At 37.6% G+C, this 26,561-nt stretch overlaps 5 protein-coding genes across 6 annotated transcripts; 4 read left to right on the top strand and 1 right to left on the bottom strand.

Moving 5' to 3' along the window:
• Positions 1 to 1,163: 1,163 nt before the first annotated feature.
• Positions 1,164 to 3,270, top strand: LOC143455783 (uncharacterized). Its single transcript, XM_076955116.1, has 5 exons — positions 1,164 to 1,630; positions 1,986 to 2,323; positions 2,463 to 2,527; positions 2,708 to 2,873; positions 3,047 to 3,270. The coding sequence occupies exons 1-5, from the start codon at positions 1,356 to 1,358 to the stop codon at positions 3,166 to 3,168; spliced, it is 966 nt and encodes a 321-aa protein (XP_076811231.1). The 5' UTR covers positions 1,164 to 1,355; the 3' UTR covers positions 3,169 to 3,270.
• Positions 3,271 to 3,582: 312 nt separating this feature from the next.
• Positions 3,583 to 12,941, top strand: LOC143455832 (uncharacterized). 2 transcript variants are annotated; one of them, XM_076955120.1, is made up of 10 exons: positions 3,583 to 3,828; positions 4,211 to 4,335; positions 4,593 to 4,709; positions 5,006 to 5,128; positions 5,277 to 5,451; positions 5,724 to 5,826; positions 12,072 to 12,199; positions 12,296 to 12,397; positions 12,496 to 12,595; positions 12,759 to 12,941. In XM_076955120.1, exons 1-10 carry the CDS (start codon positions 3,626 to 3,628, stop codon positions 12,882 to 12,884), a joined length of 1,302 nt encoding a protein of 433 aa, XP_076811235.1. In that variant the 5' UTR covers positions 3,583 to 3,625; the 3' UTR covers positions 12,885 to 12,941. The 2 variants fall into 2 exon arrangements, with proteins under 2 accessions (XP_076811235.1, XP_076811234.1); XM_076955119.1 differs by having other exon boundaries at positions 3,584 to 3,828; positions 12,296 to 12,400.
• LOC143455858 (uncharacterized) lies at positions 6,575 to 8,114 on the bottom strand. Its single transcript, XM_076955121.1, has 3 exons — positions 7,949 to 8,114; positions 7,754 to 7,846; positions 6,575 to 7,580 (listed from the first exon to the last, which is right to left on the bottom strand). Exons 1-3 carry the CDS (start codon positions 8,082 to 8,084, stop codon positions 7,135 to 7,137), a joined length of 675 nt encoding a protein of 224 aa, XP_076811236.1. The 5' UTR covers positions 8,085 to 8,114; the 3' UTR covers positions 6,575 to 7,134.
• Positions 12,942 to 17,245: 4,304 nt separating the features above from the next.
• On the top strand, positions 17,246 to 20,407 carry LOC143452593 (uncharacterized). The gene is made up of 10 exons (XM_076953627.1): positions 17,246 to 17,585; positions 17,913 to 18,034; positions 18,299 to 18,406; positions 18,510 to 18,632; positions 18,726 to 18,903; positions 19,020 to 19,122; positions 19,210 to 19,334; positions 19,539 to 19,643; positions 19,716 to 19,815; positions 19,996 to 20,407. Exons 1-10 carry the CDS (start codon positions 17,365 to 17,367, stop codon positions 20,122 to 20,124), a joined length of 1,314 nt encoding a protein of 437 aa, XP_076809742.1. The 5' UTR covers positions 17,246 to 17,364; the 3' UTR covers positions 20,125 to 20,407.
• Positions 20,408 to 21,866: 1,459 nt separating this feature from the next.
• LOC143452601 (2-acylglycerol O-acyltransferase 1-like) lies at positions 21,867 to 25,738 on the top strand. Its single transcript, XM_076953638.1, has 7 exons — positions 21,867 to 22,256; positions 22,447 to 22,628; positions 23,859 to 24,063; positions 24,202 to 24,282; positions 24,358 to 24,451; positions 24,895 to 25,094; positions 25,501 to 25,738. Exons 1-7 carry the CDS (start codon positions 22,166 to 22,168, stop codon positions 25,650 to 25,652), a joined length of 1,005 nt encoding a protein of 334 aa, XP_076809753.1. The 5' UTR covers positions 21,867 to 22,165; the 3' UTR covers positions 25,653 to 25,738.
• Positions 25,739 to 26,561: the final 823 nt, after the last annotated feature.

Here is a 26,561-nt window from a genome sequence, read left to right on the forward strand (position 1 = left end):
TTTAAGTTTTTCGTACCTTTTTTGACAGCGCCAGTTTTTGTTGGTAACTATAAAATGGATTTGTGGTTATAGGATGTTATCTGCGATGTTTTACAGGGAAATATCAAGATATGAAAATGCGTTGTTAAGACACCGCGTTCCGTTTCCATCTACGTCTACGCGTTTTTCGAACCAGCGAGAGGAAATTGTAAGTTGGGTGTGCACCAGCTTAAACATGACACGCGTAATTATAAACCACTGGAAATACATCCATAGCTCAAAACGGAAACCTCAAAATAAGATGTTATTCAAAACCTGCTGAACACTTGAATGGATGTAGTTAGACGCTAGAATTCCCCAAAGGATGCTGGTAATAACATATCTGCGGGAATTAATGAATTAGTAGTAGAAATATTGAAATCAGTGTCTGACTGCAGGAGAATAAAGCTATACGTGAAAAGGTTTGAGCATTGGTATCAGCCCCAGCATTGCTGTGTTAGCCAAAAACGAGTCTGACAAAAAACAATGTAGTTAAGTTTATGGAAAGATAAAGAAGTAATAGGTAAGCTTGTAAATCATACCAAAAGAAATTAAGGTTAAAATGCTTGATAGTCATTGTGTCCCGTTCTCGGGAAAGTAATTCCTCATATAATTTAATCCAATAAACATTGTAGAGAAAATATTGCGTGCGCCAAGGCAATCTCTTCGAACAAGATACGTTGGCTTGTAATAATGTAAATGAAAAATCAGAAGGAACAATCTGAACGAAGCAGGAAGTATTTTGCACTATTTATTGCTAAATTCAACGCCTCTAGCTTCTAATTGGTGAATGGTGACGTCTAGTTCACTTCCGATGGAAGTTAGCCCTTAACTGAGACATTGCGTATAAGGGAGGCCTACTTTGTGCTTTAGACATAAGCGCCAACGTAAGGACAATACCCAAAACATGTTAGTAGTCAAAGATGAACTTTTAGGATTAAAGAAGTGATGAACGATATTCTCTTGCCAGATTACACCAATCACTTTATCACTGAAGCGATTTTCCTGTACAGAGGAAACCTGGGGAAAATGACAACAAAAACTTTTCGATGACTTGGTGACGTAATTTCCGTTTTGTTTGCTTACAATAGGAGATCACAGTCCAGCGAAACGTTTAGTTAGTTAAGGTATTCGAGTTTGAGTCAACTCACGAAAAACGAAAAGTTATCGTCCCCACGAAGTTATAAAGCAGCTATAGGCACAGAGCTCTTAGTGAAAATTTTGAATTACCTGCACATACAGTATGAGGATAGGCGTTGGTGATTTTATGAAAACCTTTGGATAAACCGATTACTATCGAAATACCTTAAGAGAACAAAAGAAATTTCTGACTGGAAATGCTTTTAATTTCCTTTTTGTACCAATTTGTTTTTGAAGGATATCATAAAAAGGATATTATAAATTTTAGTCATATACATTGTAGAATAAATATGGTCGATACAGAAATTAGACTGTCAGTACATTTATTACGAGGCAAGTCATGCGACACCATCCAAGACGATCTTTTGAAAGTCAAAGAATTGTCTCACAAATTAGAGTTGTCCACAAAACGAAGATCAATCTTGCAATGGCAGAACGCCATGAAGGAACGACAATTGAACGGGTTACTTCCGTGAGTTTTAGGCATATAAGCTTTAGTTTTGAAACATTAGTTTTTGTATAGATAAATATAAGTTATATTTTCTGCGCAAAATGTAAATTTATGTTGTTTGAAATAGGTTTTTGCAGTCTTTACTAGACAAGGACTTTTACCGTTATTAGCATACAAAAACGAAAAGAATAATAGTAGTGAGGGTATTGAAGTATTAATAACTCTGTTTGGTCATAGCATGACAAACAAATGTTGAAACACCATAAGATGGATTTTCCGAGTCAATTCACATCACGATGTTGACGCAATTTTCAACATACGGTACGCACAATCTTTATTATGAGTTTGGATGACCCCAAGTTTTTAATATCAATAGGGCACAGTTTGCGGAAGTCGGTGGCTTGGAAACAATACCGGAACACCATCGAAGCAAAGACAATGTGACTAGAAAAACCATTCAAATATCCGCTCCAGGAAATAGTTCTAACGCTTGCCCAGACGAGCTTCAAGAACTTCAAAGTAGAACAGATAGTGATGAAACTGGTGAAAGAGCCTCTAGTGAAAACAAATTATCGGAAAACGATTCTGCTGTCAACTCCGTTGTCAAATTAACGCCGCCTCAAAGAAGTAACCATTCAGGAGATGTACAAAATTCTTCAAGCGCTGATGTTTCATCTTCATCGAAAAAACAAACGATTTGTACAGACAAACAAGGTAACTATTTCACCAGTCCCTTCTTTTTCGCATGGCGATAAACCTGTAAAACTCATTACGTGTGCACTGCCACAGAGTTTCTTGTAATATCCTCCACTGAAATACTGAAATATGAAACTTGAAGTTTAATTTGCCACAGAGCCTGACGAAAAAGAGCGATACCGACGGATAAGTGAAGCCCTGTCTAATATACGAAAAGACCTCGTAAGTTTTTTTTTACAAAACTTTGTTATTTTGAAGTAGTTTGTAGCTTTCCATACTACGTGCGATTATGGTCTTTCAAAGATCCTTTTAAGTGCATGAACGCCCCAAGTCCAACAGTATCTGAAAATAAATGAAATGGCTTTCCACTGTTCTTCACATTGTGTTGTTACTTTTATGCAGGTTTTGATGCGTCTGGAAGACCACAGAATCGCCAGGAAGTTATTGAACATCCGAGAAGAATTAAACCGGCAAAAAGCGACAGAAATTTGCAACGAACACGCCGCCATGTTGGATGACTTTTCCTGGCAGATCGAAGAAGAGGAAGAACTCAATGAAAAGTTGAAAGGTGGTTATCTTTATGTCGTACTTTCGTATGATCGCAGCGAGTTGCCAAACCGAAGATCATGATCTTCCGTGCTGGCTGTGAATTAACACTCGTCCAATTGACTATGAATTATCTTTAACTAAATGAAATTTTTAACCTATTTGGTGGTAATAGTTTATGCATTGTACTTGCAGTAAGCGATCTTTCTAGCGCACTCGTGCGGCGATCGGATTCCTTGCTTTGGAGCTCGTCTCCATTGCGCCATCTAGGGTTGAGTAAGAGGAGCATGGATTTCCGAAGATTTTCAGTGATTTAATCTTCAGATGATAATTTTTATATGGCTAACGTTATTATTTTTTAATAATTGTCTTTGTTTCTTTTCTCGTTTGATTTCATGCCAGTAAAATTCAATGTGGTATAGCTTGCCCAGTGTTTTGTTAACATAACCAGCAGCTATATACAGACAACAGAAGTCCAACTTTAATAGCAGTTCTTTGCAACACAAAGCCAGTCTTCATTTTTGGCAATGGAAATGTCTGTACCAGCAAGAAATATTTGAACATCGCCAGTTGGAAAAGATATTTGTTCAGAATTTTATAAAAAATATTGGTGAGAATCATAACACCTGCATCAATGCTTGTCGTATTAGTTATATTTAGGCTTGTTTGAACAAGCCTATAATGGGAATTATGTGTGTTGCTCACAGTATAAAATACTGCGCCGTGTTCTATCTCCTTCCTACTATAATTTGTACTCGCTGAGAAATTAGGAAAATGACAAATTTTGGTTATCTGTTGTTGCTGCTTATTTCGCCCGTTGCCTTGGGCGCTGTCGTCAACCCAACTCCCAAGTTGCTGTACGAAATCGATACTGAAGTATTTCCGGCATTTTGCAACATGATCGTTAACTCAGTTTTAACCGGTGACCCTTCCAACCCTGTCTACGATTTGGTGTATAGTTCTTTTTCAGCCAATCCGTAAGTTATTAATTAAAGTAGGTAACCGCAGTCTACCGTAATCTATAGTATACAACTATACATAGGCTTAAATATGGAAGCCCATTTTAGCCAGCTTAATGCAGTAAACTAATAAACAAGTAAATCAACAGTAGGCCTATAACATAGTAAAATTACGCCAATTAAGTTATTACTTTTCTACGGGTAGAATATAAACAATATGTTAAAGTTACTTCTGCTTATTGTACGGTTTCAATTACACAAAATATCATTTCTATGATGCAAAATCTCGAAGAGACAAGAAATCAAAATTATGTACTATAATTTCACAGTACCGAAATTATCTATATTATTGCAAAATTACGGTTTTGAAGGCGCTGTACTTAATCCTAATGCTTTATAGACGTCAACTAGATCCCATCATGCGAATTGAAGGTGTCAGCAAAAAATATTTGGATTCTACCCAAATGATCTCGTCTTCAATCACTGATGAAATTGTTTGGCCAAATGAGGTCGCTGCTGTGCCTAGTAAGTAGTTACTGAAAGTGTCTGTTATGTGCAGGGTTTTTACATAATATTAACAAAGTTTCATGTAGAGCTCTTATAAAAGCACTGTTAATACTAAAAGTTGTCGTCCAGATGCGGTTGGTTTTCTTTCTCACTCGAAATTAAAAACGTGCTTTAACCCTAATTCTAACAGCGGTTCAATACAGTTACAGCCAAACTAAGTTTGCTTCAATGTTCATCCACAATAACCGGTCACCAATATTATCTGTTATTATCAGGTGAAATATTTTCGCTCCCTGAAGTGTGGTCAGTGGCAGGAGGATTTTTCTTGACTGGTAAAAACGACGGCGAACTTGCTCTGATGACCATGACTGACCTAATTGGTGGACAGACAAGTGAGATATAGCGACTTTTTTACAGCTCATGTTCAAAAATCCATTTAAGCATGAGGTTTATCAGCGGTCCAATGTAGGTCAAGGTACAGTAGTTTAGAAAACAGTTAGCCAATTTGCACAACATTTTGCAAAAAAAATAAAAAAAATTTTTTTTAAATAATAAGATTATGTGGTTAAAATTAAAAAACTGTCAACAAGACATGCGTTCAAGTGTTTAATTTAAAAAATAACAAAGCTGAGAAATGGCCAAGAACGTCTGCTAAGGTGATATTAGCAGCAGATTATTGTTTTGTCAGATCCGATTACTATATCTTCTAATCCAACCGGTACTCTGTGGTACTACCACCGAGTCGAATGGTATGACATGAACAACGACGGATACAAAGATGCAATTACGGCTCGTGCAAACGGAGGAGGGCGTAAGTGAGCAAATATCGTGAAATGACGTCGACTGATAATGCAAACACACCCATCAGTGCAACCAATGGAAACATTTCGTGCACGGGTGGGAGTGTGACGTTTTGGTGTTTGTCAAATTTTGCAACCGCTTTATTTTTGCATTTGCAGCTGCTGCTGACATAACGCAATTGGTCTGGTTTGAAAATCCTGGTGGTTATCAGCCTACTCCTAACTGGGACGTTCATGTTTTGACGGAAAACGTTGAAGATGTTTACTTTCGACTGATAGAGCTGCCACTTAACGGCGATACGGTTACAGCCATAGTCAGCAGCGGATTTTACAGGTTCGCCAAATCTTGCTGCTAATTCGTAAAAAGAAACTGACCAAATGATTTCGCTGCTCGGCAAACTTAACTGTTAATGTCAATATTTTATGATGCGCGATCTCGATAAGATAAAACACTCGTGACTGTTTGCAAGGTGGAGGACAACGCACACATTTTCCCAATGTTACAACATCTTGGGTAAACAGAAGCGCTCCTGGCTGTCGTGACCAAACTCATGTTTGTCCGGATAGAGCTATATATCTAACGCTCTTTTTTCTTTCAAATTGCAGTAATTTGCTCAACATCGTGTACAGCGACAAGAACGATTTCACCGACTTGGCATCCATTCAAACGGTTATCATCGACAATTATGGCTGGTACTTTGACGTCGAGGTATAGTTACAAGTATATTTCTGGTTTTTAACGTATTTAGTAAAATTCAAGACCTAAAAATAATAACACAAGAGTAGCGGTTCTATAAACTGTAATTATACGGCTACACTTTAAAGTTTCAATACATGTATTGATTGCGAGGAAAATGAGATGTCCAAAACAATACCAGTAATTTTGCATAGCGAAAATAGGCCTATTATGCGGATAATATTCCAAACATCTAATGTTAACGAGTTGCTCGTTGCATCGTTCTCATGCATCAGATATTTAAACGACTTCCTAAATAGCTTTACTGCAGTGCTGAATGTGCCAAACGATGACGCACACCGCTTGTAAACCACATACAACTAAGAGCAATAGCGGCCCGCAGGCCGCATCTACTTAAATGCGATGTCATGAGCATCGTTATTTTCCAGTAAATTGTCAATTGTATTAAATTATAACTGAAACATGTATGCCTTCGCGTTTCGTATGTTGAGGCCGTTTGGTCTTTTTGCCATGTTCCATTTTTTCGTCGAAGCTATTTTGGTTGTTTAATTGGAAATCCAATTTCTCGTTGAAGACTCTTGAATGTTTAATTGGCCTGGAAGAACGAAATCCCTAACCTGGTTAGCGGCTCTATGATTCGTATTTCTATTTATACCTAGCAAATATGTGGCACCTGCCAGCCTGCTAAAACGTCCAGTATTATAAAACAAGAACGTTTACTAATACTAAATGTCCGTTAGTCCATACGCAAATGATCAAGTCGTTTGAAGATAAGACTTTAATAATCATTTGAAATAGGAAAATAGTAAACTACAAACGAAAAGTCTATACACCTGTTGACGGCGAAACTTCAGTGAAGGCCGAAGTCGCTTAAAAGTAAAATAGTTTAAAGACTGAAAAAGAAAAAATTCTTTTACAAAGCGGTTGAAAGAAACAGCAATAACGACATTCAAGAAGTTAGATGGTGGCAAAAGAATTTGAAAGTGGTCATGAAAACACTATAAAACGACTGTCACTAGTAAACCACGTGTGACGTGCGTAGTAAAAACGAATGAAAAACTTGTTTGTTGAATAAAATTTGATAAAACTCTTTTCAATAATAATGGCCAATATATCTACAAGAACTTTCCGATTTTTTGGAGCCACTGCTTAATACGAAAGCATGCGCTAATACAATTCCACGTTGTGATATGAAGACTGCACAAAACCAAGTCTCCTCGCAAAACATAAAGAAGAAGAAAGAAATGCAATGTATACAAAGAGTATAGTAGAAAATAATGAAGCTATATTAAGTAGTCCTTTTTGTGTTTCTGAAACATTTTATCGCTCCGTGCTGCGGATGATTTCAATAGAGTTGCTGCGTGATCTAAACAGCTTCTTTTTCACGAGTATAAAATCGGGGGACAAAGTGACGTTCTTCAACATTGAACCCTTTCCGTCTTCATTCTTTTTCGACGAAAAATTGAAAACCATCGATTGTAGTCGAGAAAGCAACGACGTTGACGGGAATAGGTAAACATAAACTTCAAACGTGGCAACAAAACTGGAACTGTCCGACATGTCCACGCTTCCGACCGATAACAAGTCATATTTGTTCTGCGCCTGGTTCGATTCTCCGTTTCTGTGGTTTGGTATGTGTTTTTCGTCTGGGACCACTTTGACAAACAGCCGGCAAGCATTCATACCGCCCGGCTCCTCGCGTGATATTCTGGCAATTTCTTCGGCGACTTGGCGAGTCAATTGCGGGCAGTGGGACAAGACCGGACCTGCGCGATGAGAAAAAAGCGATATTACTTCGAGAAACGTTAGCTAAGTCTACACCAAACACGCGGTGTTTTTAATAAAACGATCAATGGCGACCATAGATTGAATTGTGTGTCAATCTGATTTCATTTTAATGCAAATAGGACCGACAATGGATAAAAAGTTGATACCATACCTTGACATTCTTTAATCACGGAGCACAATCTGCGATCGAGAGCATAAGTCAAAGGAAGATCTCTATTCTTTGCTTCTTCCTCCCACCAGCTTTCTGTAACATAAAAGAGTTTTTCACAAATATGTCCAAATCTATACGACATACATTATTTCGCATTTTAGCTCATTTGTGCAAAAAAACAAGTTCAATACATACCTTCAGACATGCTAATATTCTTTTTCATTACGTCGCGTCTTTTCTGCGATTTCAACTCAGTCTGACGTTTCGTTACGTCCACAGAACCGGCTCCAGCGTGCGGTGGGATATCAACTTCCAGTGTTTTCGTACGCATTTCTATTTGTTTTATTTCGAAAACTACCACCTAAATGTGAACAATTATATTACTAACAGCGTTTGAATACAATTAATCAGACTACACAAGCAAATCCTATCCAGAAACTCTTAGTTACGCTAACTACTGCAAGGTTCAACTTCTTTGCACTTTGCAAACCAGCGGCGTCGAAAGGTTATAATAAAGCAAAAGCAGATCGCCCAATAGGTCATAAACAAGCTTTTCTTAGTGCAAACAGTAAAGAGAGCTCATGGCAGTTGCGTGACCAGACGTATGGTCACTTGTGGGTAAAAGAAAAAGGAAGACATCTCTGCACTACGGGGTGTCCATCTCTCTCTTTACCAACTAGCTATCAATCGGACACTCTACCAAGTTTCAAAATGAAACGCACCGACTCAAAGGTCATTGTTCGATGTTTAAACTATAAACAGGTTATAAGATTAAGATAGAGCTTTTGACTTTTTCCCTAAAACACACAAATAGACTAGCTGATCAACCAGGTCCATTCATTGTTAATTTTAAAATCGACTGTTTCCATGTTCCCTTGTAACTAACTGCCCTGATATGAAAGTATTCACACTCTGCGGTTATAACCTAGATGCAAATGCCGTACTCATGTAAGAATTTTGCATGAATATTCATCTGTCAGTAACTGTTTTATAGACATTATGACTCACTAGGCACACGCAATGTTTTTTTCCAGTAATGTTACCCTTCAGGATAACAACCATAACCCCATTCATCCAACAACAACCTCCACTACTGCAAAAAACTCAAGTAACTCTGCTTGGCATAGCACTCTCGGTTATAAAGCGGCGAATGGAACGAAATAACCAATCATCGAGCTCGAAAACCTCATATGGCCTCAACCTCGATCACACATGACGCCGGTTGCTTTATTTTCTTATCAGCCACGCTCTTGAGCACGCACACTCACGCAGGTCGTCAGCTGATGACGCACAGCTCGCTCGCACGTCGGCAAATCGCTGCTGGTTGCACGTTTTCAGTTGTTTATTTCAATATCACCGACCCAGCACCCGGTCCGGATAACGATTACCGGCATTTTTTGCTATCAACTCCCGGTAAACAAGTTTAACTGTTTAAAAAAGTGAATTGTTTATTACACCCACACGCTGTTATGCTCAGCAGCGCGTTCTTCGATGAATTACAGCATAAACTGGATGTGATTTCGCAATTACAGTAGATCTTGCATGAGATGATAAACATATCTCATGCAAGACAAACATATAACGGTAAACTGTTTGCAAAATGCTGGAGTTGATTAGTGGACCAGGTTTCTGTAATTTTCCATTACGTATTACCCCTGTCGCAAGGAGAGAGAGAAAAGATCAACAAGAGACAAATAAAGCAAATAGATTGGCCACCACAATACACGTCTAAAACCCAAACAAAGCCCAGATTGAATTGCAAAAAGAAAAAGAACAATACACCGGCTCTATTCATATTGACAATGATACAAACAAGAATACAACATGTTTAAAGGGGATTTTAAACGGGAACTGGCGTGAACTCCCATACCCGAATTATAACTGTGATTAGCTATTGACTTATATAAAATATCTATAGCAAAGTCGTTTCCCCATTATTCCAAGTTTAGTAAACGGCTACTGCCACTTTCTCCTCGAAATTTACGTCTTATATTTCTGAGTCTTATGTTCCTGAATAACGGTCTTTTCGATCTTAACTATAAACGAATAAAATTAGAAGTCTAAATGTTCGCACATCTGTACGATTCGTTTTAATTTTTTTAGGCGCTAGGGATTATTGCCAAAAACCAGTTAAGTCGCTGTTCGACTTTTTATCAACTTTTTAACTCAGCAAGAAAACCGGCTCACCTTCTGACGCAATACCGGCTCAGCGGTTTTAAAATTTGTAACACATCACTGCTCACGCGATGACGCAACATCCAGCGATTTCGCAACACTGGGCGATTTCGCAATCTTGAACAGACGCTTCTAGAACAGCGTAGAAAATCGAAGAGCTGCGATAAAATTGAAACCTTGAACGAAACGATTTGGCATATTACCACAGGGACAACGATTTCAAAATGCTTGGAAACCATAAGAACTTCAACACCAACAGATGTAATTGCAGGAGATGTGTGTTTAACCTTTTTACCAAAGCGTACGTCTTGAAAAGATATACCAAATTAGCAGTACTATACTGGTTAGCTACTACGAAAGCATTCACTTTGTCACAGGGTCATCGATATAAATCCGATGTATAGGCTATAATTTTACTTTTCGCTTTTCGACCTTGATCATCATATTAAGCACGATTACTTACTTCGTTTACGTTTTTCGCAGTAACAAGGCAATTATTTGTAGTGTCAATATTTAAACCACCTACGATTGCGGAAAAATATTTCCCCGAAAATATAGTCCCCGTCTGAACAAGACTTCGTTACGGAAATTTACAACTTTTAGTTAATAATTAAACCGAATCTCTCGTAGTAGTTAGTGTAATGCATATTGTCACCTTTAGTTGAGAAGTCTCAATCAAAAAATAAAAAAACTTGATAGATAGTAAGAAAGTATCAAGATATTTGTAGTAAACTTAAAAACCCTCGGTTTGAACTTACAGTAAAGAAAAGATGTTTTCATATCCTTTAAAGTTCCGGATGTATGCGTTTGCAAACGATTACCCTTTTCCAAAAATAGTAAATGTAAACAAAGTGTTGGTGGTTGAAAGATTGCAGTGTAGGTTTACATTTAGCGGCAACCAATGCATTAAAGTTTGAATTCTTGAATTTTCCGGTATTTTCCCGTTATTTTACCACGACGGGAAATAAAAACTTTTGACTTATTCGTGAAAAGGTACTTCACCGGGGTAATTGAAAAGCAATTTTACTGGCTGATCCGGTTTCCTCAAGTTGACGTTAACCGTAGCACAACAGCAAAGAAGTGCTTGCACATTTTCATTTTCAAACCAACACGTAATTTTCCGGCATTACTGGATATTGCAATTTTACAGCTTCCTTACACATTTTAGAAGCCATTGTCTTCGCTATCTAAATGTCGCTAAATGTCCGCGCAGTTGTACTACATGAAGTACATACTGCACAAATTACAGATAAATAATACATTTTTCATTAACTTCAGCAGATTAATCCAAAAAAACAAGTCCACTTAGCTTTGGTTACCGCTACAGGCAAGTCTAAACCTGCCCTCAGCTGTTCAGAATTGATAAAAAGCGAGCGTCTTGACTGTTTCGAAACACCCTTTGTTACATCACCCTTCTGACAAAACGAGGTTACCTTAGTTCACCAACTCGGCCGCCTGTTTGACACGGGTTCAAAAATTTGGTAAGAAAACCTGAAACCAGTGAAGCAAAGTCCCGGTTAAGTCTAAATTTAGCCTGAGTTTACTCCCTTCCACCACGAAAGATTTATCTTTTATGATAATCTTTCTGACAGATGAGAAAGGTGGAGTGATAAAAGTATTTCATTAAAATCGCTTAAAAGTAAAAACATATGTATATCGTACACAAAAGGAGAGAATTTAATATTACGAAATAGCCTTTCGTATAAACCCTTTACGAACCTTACGCAAGAAAGTTCACGTAGCGTGAAACTCGTGACCTAAAACAAACTTGGTTTGTAGGATTGTAGCTCGTCTCGTCACTTCGTATTACGTGTCATCAATTACGCAATCGCCTGACATTATTTCCGGTGCCATTGAATACTGATTTCATGGCAACCCAACACAGTTAAAAAATGCAATAATTATATAATGTGCATGAATAAGCAGGGATATGTGGCACATTTCAACGAACTATAGTTCCCATTATGAAGACGTCCAAATTGTATTATACAGGGTTGCATCACCCCATGTGGCCTATTGAGCGTGCACATTCTGTAACCGTTACATCATTCTTTCCATTCAAAATGGTTTCGTTTTGATTTGTTGCCTAATAAAACCGCACTCTGTGTCGTCATGGCAGTTTTCGATTTTTGTGGCTTTGCAGATGGTTGATGTGAATCAAGATGGAAAGCTTGATCTCCTAACCACCACTTGGAGTCAAAGTGGTAAGCCTGGCGCTGTATTGGCCTATGAGGTACCGGATGGCGACTGGACCACAGCAACCTGGCCAAAGTACGCTACATCAGTTACGCCTTGCTGCGTGAGGCCCAAATTTATATATTTCCGTTTTGATTAATAAAAACATGTAACATCGTTTCTTGAAACCAGACACATCATTCAAGACGGTTATAAATCTTTCCTCATAGCTGGCTCTGGCTCGCCTGGATCTGCTAATATTTTCTGGCCGTCACGTGACATGGAAGAGGACAGGTTGTGAGTGAAAACTTTTCCATTTCGTATAGGCTGAATGTGTAATGATGACACGCGACAGTGAAGTGGGTTACTCACCCGATGTCACCTTATTGTAGGAAGCCTTATATCATGGTATCAGGTGATGACGATGGTAATGCCTACGTACTAACCGCCAACTCCGAAGATTCTTCTGATTGGTCGTACACTCAAACCACAGTAAGATATTCAAAAATTTCGCAAGTTTTATAAAATCCAGATAATTTAAAGATTTTATTCCCTTTTTGAATATACGCAGGAAAAGGTTACAAGTATAGCTATACAACAAGGAAAAATTGCTTTTGAAACTTTTAATTAACCATATAAAACTTTTCAATTATAGATTTACAAGGACAATGGCACCATCGGAGGTATCGGAATAGCCGATGTGGACGGAGACGGATACACGGAAATTTTCATTCCGGCTTACACCGTGAAAAAGATTGCTGTCATGAGTTACAAATTCTAAATAACTCAATGTGCATTGTAGCACGTACAGCCGAAATAAAGCGCTAAATGAAACTTGTGTGACCAGGCTATATGTGGCGGGATATAGTATCTTGTTCTACACCCATGTCGGAAACCTATTACATGTATATAGCGCGTGTCGATTCTCACGTATAAACGGTCATCGCGATGATATTGCAAACAAAGCCACGTAAGCCTTACAACAAGCCGCCTTACATTTGTCTTTCATAAAAAACAAACACATCGCACTTGTTTTTTACGACCTTACACAATTCAACAACACAACTTCTGAGAAATGTTCGTGGTCAATTTATAGGTGTGTCAAAAAAAGATTACATCGAAAGGAGCTGAAACGATGTGATACACAAGGTCTGCTATATTTTTTTAAGTTTTTCATTTCTTAAATGCCACTTTGCGAAAGCACTATTTAGCTATAATGCATTGTGGAAGGCATCCATCCACAAAATGTCAGTTGTTGGAATCGCGTATCAGCGATCGATTTACCGACTTCCGCACAAATATGAAGTCAGTCATCGATTTTTAGGATTTTGATCATCAATGCAAATTCAGAATAAAACAACAAAATAATTAATCTTCCATAGAAATCTCTTCCTCCGTGCTACACATCCGTGCACTAAATAGATGTTTTTAACATCGTTTTGAATTTTTACGAGAAAACATTCTTACCTATACCGAGAGGTGTTGACTTTTTATTGGAGCTATGCCGTAAAGCTTTGTCTACATCTAAGTAAACTCACAAGTTATATAGGTTAATTTTAAGTTGGTCACAAAAAGAGTTCGAATGCGCTGGCAAAAAATTATCAGCTAACTACTATACCATTTCTGAAATCAATACAGCCATTCCATTTGTCACGTACAAACTTTTTTAAATACGGGAACGCGTAAATACATACCTATACCGGAATAATCTTTTAGTACACAAAAAATAGCAGTGCAAAAACTATATAATTTGTCAATATACTTTCGACACGTTACGATAATTTTGATTGTGTGGGTTAGTTTTTGCGTTATAGCATTAAAAAAACTTACCAAACACTCTCGTTTGAGTTCTTGTTACCGAGTTAAGATTTTTCACGCCTTGAAATAATGTAGTGACCATAAGTTAAAAAAGGCATTTTGACATATATATGGATGCGGTTGAACGTGCGCGGCTAACATTTTGATTTTAGTTTAATAAACTTTACGTTTTTGAAATCATTCAAAAGATTATTCGTGCTTTGAAAGACTCAATTAATTGGCTTTGGTGCTTTCAAACTGACGCTACTTACACGGTAGCCTGCATTGTTTCCAGTGATACCAAAACCTGTAGCGGACTATACGTGGCTCACAAACGTGCTTATGATTCTTTAAAGCACTTAACTATACATTTCTAGAAACTCTTAAGCGTTTTAAAGTTGCCGATTGCCTGTTCTAGTTCCAAGTATGCCCTTGAATTTCGTATCATAAGATTCTGCAAAGAATTAGTGGAGAAAAGGGGATAACACTCCACTTGTACTATCTGCCTACTGTGTATAACGTAGTGTACTATGACTGTGAGTGTTCTTTGATGTAGCAGGCTGATGCAATGCATAGTCATGGCAAATAGCTTTTCTGAATACACATTAATAGAGTTTCCGGTCAGAAGGTTTACATGACGTAACGACGTTGTGTAAATTACGTAACATCCTTTACACGAAACCGACATTGCTTTACTATAACGTAAAACATTACATGACATCCGATTGTTGTAAAGTCACATGCAAAGTCACGTGTATGTCATATAGTATAATTAATTATATGTATGTATATAATTTATGTTACTTCACGCGCACTTTTATTTTGCAAGTCATAAGGATATAAAAAAAGTTTTTTGTGAAGTTAAGCGCAGAAAATTATTCTTTTCAAACCCGTTGATTTAAAGCAACAACCCGTTGGTTATAATCTCACAAAACCGTTCAAAACTCACAACACAATTTAGCAGAAAAGTTATGCGTTTATCTTGTACCAAGAAATTCTTTATTAATATGGTTTAACTATTTCGGAAAAACATTAAATTTAAGCATATAGCACACACATTTGATAAAAATAATTAATTTCCAAGATAATTTTATTTCATACATTGTTTATCTTTATTGGTACATACGTTTTACCCAGTATTAACTAGCTATCGTACGCGATGGTTGTTTTATTATTGCAATTACATGAGTCATTAACATTTCATGGCAATTATTTCACTCGGATTACGTGAAGCAGTTAATAAACACGCTTTGGTTATTAAAATGTATGGTCGAATATACGCGGAGATATTACGCACCATTGGACAATGAACGCTATAAGTGTCTTCTGTGTGTTTCGCAATAGCGACAAACCTATAGCCCAAAGCAATTATTGGCTTAATTTGTGCCAAATTTGGCTATCAGCGAAGCTAACATGACTTTTTCTGTGTTTCTTTGTTATATTTGAACGCTTCTGACAAAGCTGTTTACGCTTATCCAAGCTATACTGTTTATGCTAGAGGGTGCGTTTTGCAAAAGTATATAGATTACATTTGCTGAAAACAACATTATCCAGACTTGAATTTGCCTTTGGCCATTCTACGATGACTTTTGTTATCTGATAAACTCAGCAAGGAGCGCTGACCTCAGCAAAAATTCATTATTTGTGGAGGGTTCAAGCCCGTTCGGTAGCCAAAAGGCAAAAACATTGGCCAAAACGTTGCAGTTATACCTTGCTCCTGGAAAGGGTTAATTCGCGCAGTGAAACTGCTATAACGGCGACTGTGCATCAGCAAAAACCGGCGAATAACAACTAGCTTGTAGAATTGTCAAGCCAAATTACGCAAACGCTGTTTATTTGACAAATGAAATCGTTCAGAGATTGCACGAATGAAATGAGTTTATTGATTGTGTTATCCTGATCGATTAACCCTGTATTATGCCAACAACACCTGCTGGAAGTGTCGGGCGGTTTGGCCTGAGCAGCAGTATTACAGTAATTGCCATATAACCGTATGAGTAATTCGCTTTTCAGCAACTGGTAATTTTCTTCACTTTTGAAGCTATCAAGTCCGGACAAGCTAAGCGACTAAGCGTGTCGCAACAGTTTTTCATTTGAGCCAGCACTTGGCCGAAGAGAGAAACTTATTTTACTGGAACAAAATGGCGATGTTACTCACACTTTACTATAATGGTTAATAGCCAACTTAACGTAAGGGGGGCATATGGGGTGACAGTGTTTTTTCACTTGATAAACAACATGGTTGGGGCGTGTCCGGCTCGTGTGAGAGTCCGACCGGTGACGTGATGGAACCGGGAAAGCAACGTTTCTAATGAACATTTTCCGCGACAGCAAATACCATTATTTCGTTCTTGTGCATAACCGATTTTCTTGGCGATAGAGCTTGGGATATGTAAACTTTTTCACTAAGCTTCACGTGTTTATTACATTTTTTGGCAACAGTCCTAACACAAGCAATCATACTTGAGTGGTTTACCGGAAATTACACAGTCAAATTGTACAGAAATACTTTGGCACACTATTAAATAAGATATTTCGAGAACTGCACAAGAACAGTTTTTTTGGTTTGGTTTGACTTTATCAAGTCGCTGTAATTGGGGTTTGCTTCCCTAAAAAATGACAAAGTGTTTCAAAATTAAACAATATTTGCCTATCTGGTGTAAACCACAACAAAATATGTTTTATTGCGCAAGTTTGGGGAGAAATGCCCATCAGCACCAACGTAATTACCGCTTAAAACGTGTTGCAAAATATTACACCGCAGCATAAGCGTCAACAGCTGTTCAATATTTTATTACCTCATTGTAAACATTCTGTATTTTTCCATTTCGTTTACATTGTGATGGCGTGATGTTTGGTCGATAGAAATGAACGTTTGTTTTACGCTTTGCTGACATCTTGCGGTACAGATATAAGTCACGTTATGGTCAAGAAGCAGGTCAGTTTAACTTTAAAATAGAACCAGCGATGACGAAGTATAAAAAATTATGCATTAAAAACACTGTAACCCATAAAATATTGAAAATATAAGGTCACTTGTTCGATCATAACTTGCTGACTTGATAAAAACCTTTTTCTTATATAACCTCCAGCCGTAATACATCTTAATATAGGGCCGTGCTTTTGTCAATACAGATGTTGCCATAAGAAATTGTTCAATAATTATATAACATGAAGTCGAGCCGTGGGAGAACAGAAGCTGCAAAAAACATCCCACCTTTCAAAAGCTTATGTCTTTGGTAATTTAGACTGTAAAGCTGTTACTTGCCGTTATAGCAAGCCGCAGTTTTTAGCTTTGCGAGTTAAGGCTGATTCTGTAATTGTACCTTGAAAACTTGAATCGTACATCGACTGACAAGATTTTGGTCTAGGACAAAACAAAATTTAGTTGTTTTTGAAAGAAATTTGTTCGCCCAACAGTAACAATGTTTTTCTTGATTCAATAGAACCAAATATTCTGCGAAATGAACTTTATAACATACTTGCAATTCGGATTCGGATGTTTACTAACGATTTACTCTTTCGCTGTTGAAGCAGCGGTTGTAAATCCAACTCCGAAATTTATGTACGATTTACCGTTAGATTTTAATCCGGCGTTTTGCAGTATTCTTAAAAATACCCAGGCAAGTGAAAACAGTGGAATTCCTGTAAACGACGTAGGCGTGTCGGCCTTCACCGGTGATATGTAAGTTATTTAATGAAAAGAAGTTAATCTTCTTATTTGATGATTTTCTTTATGTGACACCGTCAGATGACTCACGTTCAAGAGCAAACATGTTTACAACATTTTTTAAACATTATATGTTTTTTTTTTGCAAGAAAAGCTTTGCCTTTAAACTACACGCAAATTATATAAAAATAATCAAGAAAGCAGAAATGGTTTCTATAATATGAGTGGACCCAGAATGCATATTGACCTCAAAACGCCAGTACTTCATGCGCTGCGTAGTATACGACGACCGACCTGTGTACTTACCGAAAACTTATTTAAACGAACAATGATTTTGCGCAGAAATGTCAAGGATGGCGTCTACAGCGTAAACAACGTGAACGATTACCTTCTTCAAACCAGTTTTTCATCAGATCTACTTACGGACCAACTAGTTTGGCCAAACGAAGTTAACCAAGTTCCAGGTAAATTGCTAATTTTGAAAACCTTCTTTTGTAAACAAACGTAGCTTCAATGTACCATTTCGCGTAATATGCGATTTCGACTTATAAATTTGCAGTTATGACAACAAATATTACACTTACTGGGTTATTTATTACTAGAACGTTTAGTGATATAACTTTACGTCTTAGTAAGATGAATTCATAAACCGCAACTGTTTTAAAAATGAATTAATTAGCTGTGACGTTAACGCGATTAACTTAATAGTTTTTACTTTCTACATCAAGATGGTGTTTTCGATTTCCGTGTTTTTACCGTCGCAAGCGGATTCTTCCTACCCGGAAAAGACAATGGATCAATCGCCCTTATTGACGTCACTGACAAATCAAATCCTGGTATTATATACAGCTGCATATTAACCCTTTTAGTAGGTTATAGTTTTCACATCATCATCGGACCGTTACAATTCAAATTTTACCCATCCGTATTAATATTCAGATATGGTCCTTATCACACCAAACGACGATGACAAAGTTTGGTTCTATCATCGTGTTTTATGGCAAGACATGGACAAAGACGGTCATTTGGACGCAGTTACTGCAAGAGCATACGGAAATGGAGGTTAACTGGAACTTTGAAAAGCAGACTTTCAATGCCATGTACCTACTTGGCTCTGTCAACAGTGTATATACTAGATCCTTTCTGTTGTTACAGCTGTCGCTACTGAATCCCAACTGGTTTGGCTGAAAAACCCAGGTTTAAAACAACTTACTTCCTCCTGGAAACTTCACGTTATTCACGAAGGCACTGAAGATATTGCCTTCCGTATCCATAACTTGCCTCTGGAGGATGGTACGATGACTCCTGTGATTATCAGCGCTGGCTTTTGGAGGTATTTAACCAGATGAAAAGAAAGAAAGTCATCTTAAACAATTTATAAATTAGATTGTAGATGAACACTTAATAAAATGAATTATTGGAAACGCCTTCACTGAATGCCTCTTACAGCAATGAATTTGGTCTAACCTGGAGTGCCACAAACGACTGGTTAGATGCAAGCTCAATACGCCACCTGGCGATAGACAATTACGGCTGGTACTTCGATTTGCAAGTGAGTCATTAATTGCGTTTGACACCAGCGGATTGATGACAAAAAACACACAAAGGTTACTGTTATACTGCATTGAAAATTTTTTAGATTGTTGATCTTAACATGGATGGTCGACTGGATGTTCTTTGCACAACTTGGAGTCAGCTCGGAAGTCCGGGAGCTTTGCTGGCGTACGAAATACCTGACGACTGGCAGAACCAACAGTGGACGAGGTGAAAACGACAATATTTTAAGTTAATTAGGAGTCATTATTTGTTGCGTTGCTTTACAGTTATTTTGTTGGTTGGTTAATTGTTGTTTGTTTCACACAAAAACTTGTTCTTGCGTATTTTTAGATATTTTAGCTGTTCATCATCGGCTATGTCCACTTTTCAAATACTGTATATAAGAATAAATTTTAATATGGTTTATTTCAGGCACCTTTTGCAAGATGGTTACAAATCGTTTATATTCCCCGGTTCCGGTTCACCTGGCACGGCCACAGCGTTTTGGCCTGTCGCCGATATGGAACCAGCTGGCGTGTAAGTCAGATGACCGCGCCACGTTTCTTTTTAATCCTTCAAAGAAACTTGATTTTGTTTAAAACTCTGCAGAAAACCCTACATAATGCTCACCGGTGACGATGACGGACAAGCCTGGGTTTTAACTGCTGATTCAGAAGAACAAACCAAGTGGTCTTACAGTGCCACAGTTGTGAGAATAAATATAGGCTGTTATGTATTTAAATGGAGCTTTGTAAGGTGTCGTAACAAAAACAAAAGCGTATGTAGCAACAAAAATTCTTTTTTTCTTAATGTCGATGAGTATTACTGTGAAAAAGTTTTAACTTGTGTTTTTGTATGACGCTTCAAAAAGTTTACGTTTTGTTGAAAGATCTACACCCAAAGAAAAGGCACAGTGGGAGCGATAGCCGTGGGAGACGCGGACGGTGACGGATATGCGGAAGTGTTTCTTCCGTCTTACGAGGAAAAGTTCATCCGCGTGATGACGTATCTTCAGTAATATGCTGCGCAATGTTCTCAGCCGAAGTTTTCTACGACGTAACGTTTTTAATAAAGCATTGCTGAAAGCGTTATAAGTAGGGCAACCAGTTTTTTGACCTAAAAAGTTTAAATTTTGACCTTAAAATTTGCAAATTTTGACCTAAAAAGTTTAAATTTTGACCTTATTTTGACCTAAAAAGTTTAAATTTTGACCTTATTTTGAAAAACGCTATACTGATAGTCTCTACACTGTCTACAGCAACTTTCTAATCTAAAGCTGCAATTAAAATTGACAAAACGCTTTTCTAGTGTTGACTTTTTTCGTTTCTGCGTATTAAGATTGACAACTTGCAGTTTCAAATGCAATGCCTTCACATCGTGACGTCACCAGACGCGCTGAAAGGCCTTCCCTCTCTTTGTGGCTTTGGTTCTAAGTATAATTTGGGGCACTGGAATTGTTTGCGGTACAAGAAATAAGAAAAACGGAAGAATAATATTACAAAATTACAAGTTTAATAGATTTTGACCTAAAAAGAAGACCTAAAGAAACAATTTGACCGTATTTTGACCTAACGTAACATTTTGACTTTATTTGACCTAATAACTTCTATGCCACACGTCGTACAAAGCTGAAATTTGTTTTGTGCTTGTTTGATAGCATTCCGAGCAGGTTAAAAAAAATTGACCATATTGACTTTTGGTTGCCCTAGTTATAAGTTGAATAGACCGATTCCATTAGTTATTCAGCATTATGATATCAAATCACGAGTTACAAAAAAAGGCAAAAAAGAGTGACCACGTACAAAGTTTATTAATAACGAGCTTACAACTTTCTAGATCTGTTTTTGTCAACGTAACTTTAAGTTTTTTTCACAAAGCTCATTACGAGTTAAATATAAAATAATTTTCTCTCTCGCGTCTTTTCACTTTACACGCTACAGTCCAAAGTCCACAAGTGAAGAAGCTACAAGTATTTAACGCAATCACACCGATGTCTATGTGAGCGCAGAACATTTACGGCGGCAAGCCTCTGGTTGTGGTGCATTATCACAGAAAGAAAATATGGCCCTTAGTATTAAATTTGATAGATATTCTCAAATTCCTGTACAAAAATACTTTGAAAGGAATTCTTGAGTGAAATTAAGTTGTCGATGACTAAATATAATGCCAATAGGTTTGCAGCTTTCCCCTACTGAAACAGTGCTTGTGTATTAGTCTTCTATACAAGCTCCTAGAAAGTTGCGAAACTAAGCAAGAACTTCTATATAATTGCTAAACGTGATAATGCTCACAAAACTCAAGTTAGCGCAACAGTGTTGACGTAAGCATGACGGCAATAGAGCCTGCAATATTGTTAAAAGCACGTGATGTTATCACCACGAACACGTCTGGGAAGCAAAGAAAAGTGCTTGCTCTAATTTCCGCGTCATTCAGTCGTTGCTTAGAGCAATGACTTAACTGCGCTTTTAGAACTAGTTAATGTTCAACTGATTGCTGGCCGTACCTTGCCGCTGTTACTTCCACAAATTCTTTGCTTAGCAGAGGAAATTGTGTATAGTTATTTATAGTCAAAGGCGGTGATTAGCAAAAGAATAAACCAATACTGTTTTAGCCTAGGAAGTTTTGGATTACTGTAGTGCAATGCTCATGGAATTCCTGACGCTGATAACCTACTCAAAAAGAATTAAAACATAAACCTTTGTATAACTATGATGTAGTTGGTAACTTTCAGTATTATGTATTGTATCAGTATTATATCCTAGAACTATGTAGTTAGACTTTGAGTTGGGCTTTATTTAAAGACTTGAGGCAGACGATGGTTATAAACGACAGGAAACTACGTGGTTATTAATTAGTTTCGTAGAATGTTAATCAGCGACAATATTCAAAAAAGTACCCTTTTTATCCCAAGGCCATTTCAGTATCATCTTTGCCGCAGGAACATGTGTTACTTTGTTAGTTGAAGCGAAAAATTCATTTAATATTTAAAGCATTATCTAACGTTTGTAGGCGAACTGCAGACGGTATAAACACAGCAAAAGTACATAAGCTATACAAACATGTTGGAATTTGCACCATTTCGTATCCCGATGGACCGCAGAATGCAGACGTTTGCAGTGTCCCACTTTGTCTTCTGTTTTCTGTTTTTGGGTAAGCGAACTCTGAACTCTGATTGAGGACAAATATGCTCGCTAAGCGTAAAGCGTATGCTGATAACCTAACATATAACTGCAGTACATGAAATCGTAAACATCTGAACTTAATAACACTTTTACTGCAAAAGGGTAAAACTAATAGCAACGACTTTCTTTTTGGATTAAACCACTTGCTTTTATTTTAGGTCCTCTCAGCGTAATCTTTTTCATTTACGTGATGTTTTTCACGAGTTATTGGTATCTACTGATACCATACATTATATTTTACGTACTGGATTGGGACACTCCGGAAAAGGGTGGAAGAAGGAGCCCCTGGATACGAAACTGGAAGTTCTGGAAACACATGAGCAACTATTTCCCAACATCAGTAAGTATTCGTCACAAAAACTGATTTTGAAGGTTTCCCTAAGCATAAATAACCTAACACTAACATATGAGAAGCGAAACACAACTTTCGGGGAAATAACTGCCGAGGGGATACATACAATTTATATTCTAATTATTCTTATCGTTTTGTTTAATAATCGAGTTCCAGAGCTAACTTAAACTTTGAAAGTTATCTAAAACAGGGCTTCCCAAACTGGGGGTCGCGACCCCGCAAGGGGTCGCGTAACGAACTTTAGGGGTCGCACAGCGTATACCAATTTTACACGAAGTATAAAATACAATCAAAACAAAATATCGTTCCAGCCTAATCAACATTGAAACCGCCTTGAGACCAGCATTAACAGATATTGAGCCACGGCTGGACTTGCTTTGAAGCAGAAAGCAGTCGCACCAATCACACTGAATAAATGTGTGTGCTTTTTTGTTTCCAGTAGCCTACATATGTGTAAAGTAGTAAGTAGGCTTTGAGTTCTGGTTGCTTGAATTCAGTCTTTGCATCTCAATAAATGTCACTAATGACTAATGTAGGGTTACCATATTTTCGTGGCCTAAAATCCGGACACTCGTTAGTGCCCACTAGCGGTTTTTAAAAATGAGGTATGAACACATTGTCTGTCAATATGACGTCACAGTAGCAATGCTTTGCCTATCCATTGTATACCGGAGTGGATTTTTGAACATAGTGTCGTGAATTCACTAGGCTATTGGACTATTTCTGATTTGATCTCTAGGCTAGGGTTAGGCTATGGTGATCTCTAGGCTAGGCCGCTAGGGTCTAGGTCAGACTCGTCGCGTGTAACGTGTTGGACACCTCTGATTTACAGGATTATTCCCGCAATTCTAATTCCCCCAAAACGCCCATCATAAAATTCCGGACATTTGAGCATTTTTTAAAATTCCTCCCGGACGCAAAATTTAACCCTACATTCCGGACGGTATGGCAACCCTACTAATGTATATTTCGCACTGCTAATCAATTTAAACGTGAAGGGTCGCGGAAAACTTCAGAAGTTTGAAAGGGGTCGCGAGCAAAAAAGTTTGGGAAGCCCTGATCTAAAACATGAAGTAATTTTTGTGATGCTTTCTCTTTAATAGCGGGTTAGTCCGTTATGACCATTTACGTGTTCTCTATTGAAGCTTGCAAAAATGATATTTCAATAGAACTTTATTTTTAATATCGACTTTATATAAAATTAATTGCTATTGGCAGCTGTATAAAACTGTGGACCTAGACCCATGTAAAAACTATATCTTCGGAATCCATCCTCACGGAGTTCTCTGCATGGGATCTTTCACACATTTCTGCACAAATGGGTCCGAATTTGAATCAATCTTCCCAGGATTCAACTCCCATCTCACAATGCTGCCCTTCTGGTTCCGCTTGCCGTTTCATAGAGATTACCTCATGACTGGAGGTATGATAGAAAATATAACATATTTTAAACGCACGGTACCTTCACTACCTTGTAATGTTGGGGTTGCATAATTCCAAAGAACGCTCCAAACTATCGTGCTTTCAGTGTATAAATGAAGCGCTGTTCGTGTCAAAACAGGGTTAGTACCGTCCACGAAAAGAAGCATTCTTCATATTCTATCCAGACCCGACGGTGGAAACATTTGCTGCATAATTCCGGGTGAGCACGCGTACTGCTGTGTAACTTGTAGATTTTCGGTTCCAAATCAACGGCTGTTTAATTTTAATCCGGCAGGTGGCGCACCAGAATCACTCAATGCAAGACCCGGTGATTGCGTAATCATGCTGAAGAATCGATTTGGTTTTATCAAAGTAGCTCTGACAGAAGGGTATATTAAAAACCGTATTATTTATTTTATCTATATAACGACTATCTCCAACATTTACGTACTAATGTCTTAATAGTTACATACCTCTTTTATAACTGTGAAAACCACTTATAGTGTGATAGTGTTTGGAAAGTTGGTGCCGGGCTCACAATTAAACCACCCAAATTGGAACTCGGCGGTGCTTTAAACTGTAGCCGTAATGGTACTCGGCTAGGGTTGAGTAGCTCATGCTCACTGGTTCTTATAAATGACACGAAATTTAGACAAAACCACTAAAACCTAAAAAGCTAAATGAAGAGATGTCAATATAGAATTAACTAGTCCTATGTCATATGCCACGTCCAATAACAATTTCATTGTTGTTGTAATAAATAGCGGTATCGACTTCACCATAGGAGGTGTTTCTACTTTGAAAACGGCTTATGTCTGCGTTGTATCTACAGAGTGGATCTTGTGCCTGTATTTTCCTTCGGGGATCACGAACTATGGGAGCAGGAACCGAACCCGCCTGGTTCGTGGCTGCGCAAATTCCAGGATTTCTCTCAGAAATGGTGCACATTTGCTCTTCCGATGTTTCACGCTCGCGGCATTTTCCAGTACAACTACGGCCTCATGCCGTACAGGAAACCGATTCATACCGTGGGTAGGTTGGTTTGAGTTTGTGTTAAGCCTTTTGAGTTAAACGTGTAGCAGCATGGTTGTTGCAGAAACGGAACAAAATGCGAAAATTATTTTTCAGAATAAACTGTAACAAGTAGTTTATCAATAAGCACCACAAAAGCAGGCATAGACTTTATGTATTTATCTAAAAACTTAGTATGTGCCGAACAACGGTTTTTCTTCATCAGAACCTAACAAGAAATGAAACGTTGGCAATAAATTTCGGTACTTGTGTATATTTACAGAAATACTGTAGTAGTATTATTTGGTTCATGAAGTCCAACTCTACCAAAGTTAAACAAGTTGTTACAATAAAAGGCAAACTATTAGAGCATTGTAACTAAAAGAGCCCAAAACAGAAATCAAAAATTTGCTCTTTCTTGATGCAGTTGGAGAACCAATAGAAGTGGAGAAAAATGCAAATCCAACTAAAGAAGAAATACAAGCTCTCCACGACAAGTACGTGACCAAGTTGCAAGAGCTTTATGATAAACACAAAAGTAAATACGTAAAAGGAGAAAGTAAACTCGTAATTGAGTGAATCGTGCTGTATGCCAGTGCAATAACTTGCTATTCTAACGAAGCTGACTAATGCAAATAAGTGAGCAATAAAACCTGATCATATAATTCCGTGGACGTGGCACCACCCGCACAGAAACTTTTTTCGAGAACAATCAGCAATAGGAAAGAAACGACAAAACGACTGGAATGCCAGATATACTTGTAGGTTGTAATTGTAGGTGTAGTATAATAATTAAAGCTATATGTTGAAGCAAATATATTCCAATTTGTTTTCCATTGGGCAATTAACAGTACTCGTAAAATGCAATTTCGAGATAATATCAGCTAGCTTACTGTAAACACTAAAATAATCGATTTATAAAATTTCTCCTAATATACAGTATATAACATAACATAGCCTTGTATACAGCATCGTAATAACTTGTCTCTATACCTATCTTAGCATGCTTACAACCTGCGTCTTGAATTAATTTAAACTTAGCCTAAAGGCTCATACTGTGCTCACTCAGCTTTACATAATCATTTCGAGAAACACCCGATTATACTTTGCGATAATAAAGAAAATGATGGTTTGCTGAGCAATTGCTAAACTGATATGCGACTCATATAATTGCACTAAAAACTAAAAAAACATGTGCAAAATAGCACTCAAATCAAGACATACTTAAACAATATGTTAGGTAAAACGATCCATCAAAAGTTATGATCTGGATCACTTTGAAATCAAGACAAACATTTTTGACAATGAAATTAAAAATAAAACTAACTTCACAATTTATGTTTGCAAATAAAGCTGTTTACTTAATCAGTTTATATCCCAAAGCTTGAGAGTTTGAAACCCTATCGAACAGCGCTGATGAAACTGCTTGCAAAACGCAAATCTGTTGAAAATGCGTTGGAAGCGTGTGTAGGGTCAGTTGCTGTGTAA

This window comes from Clavelina lepadiformis, chromosome 1, assembly GCF_947623445.1.
Source record: "Clavelina lepadiformis chromosome 1, kaClaLepa1.1, whole genome shotgun sequence".
NCBI lineage: Eukaryota > Metazoa > Chordata > Ascidiacea > Aplousobranchia > Clavelinidae > Clavelina > Clavelina lepadiformis.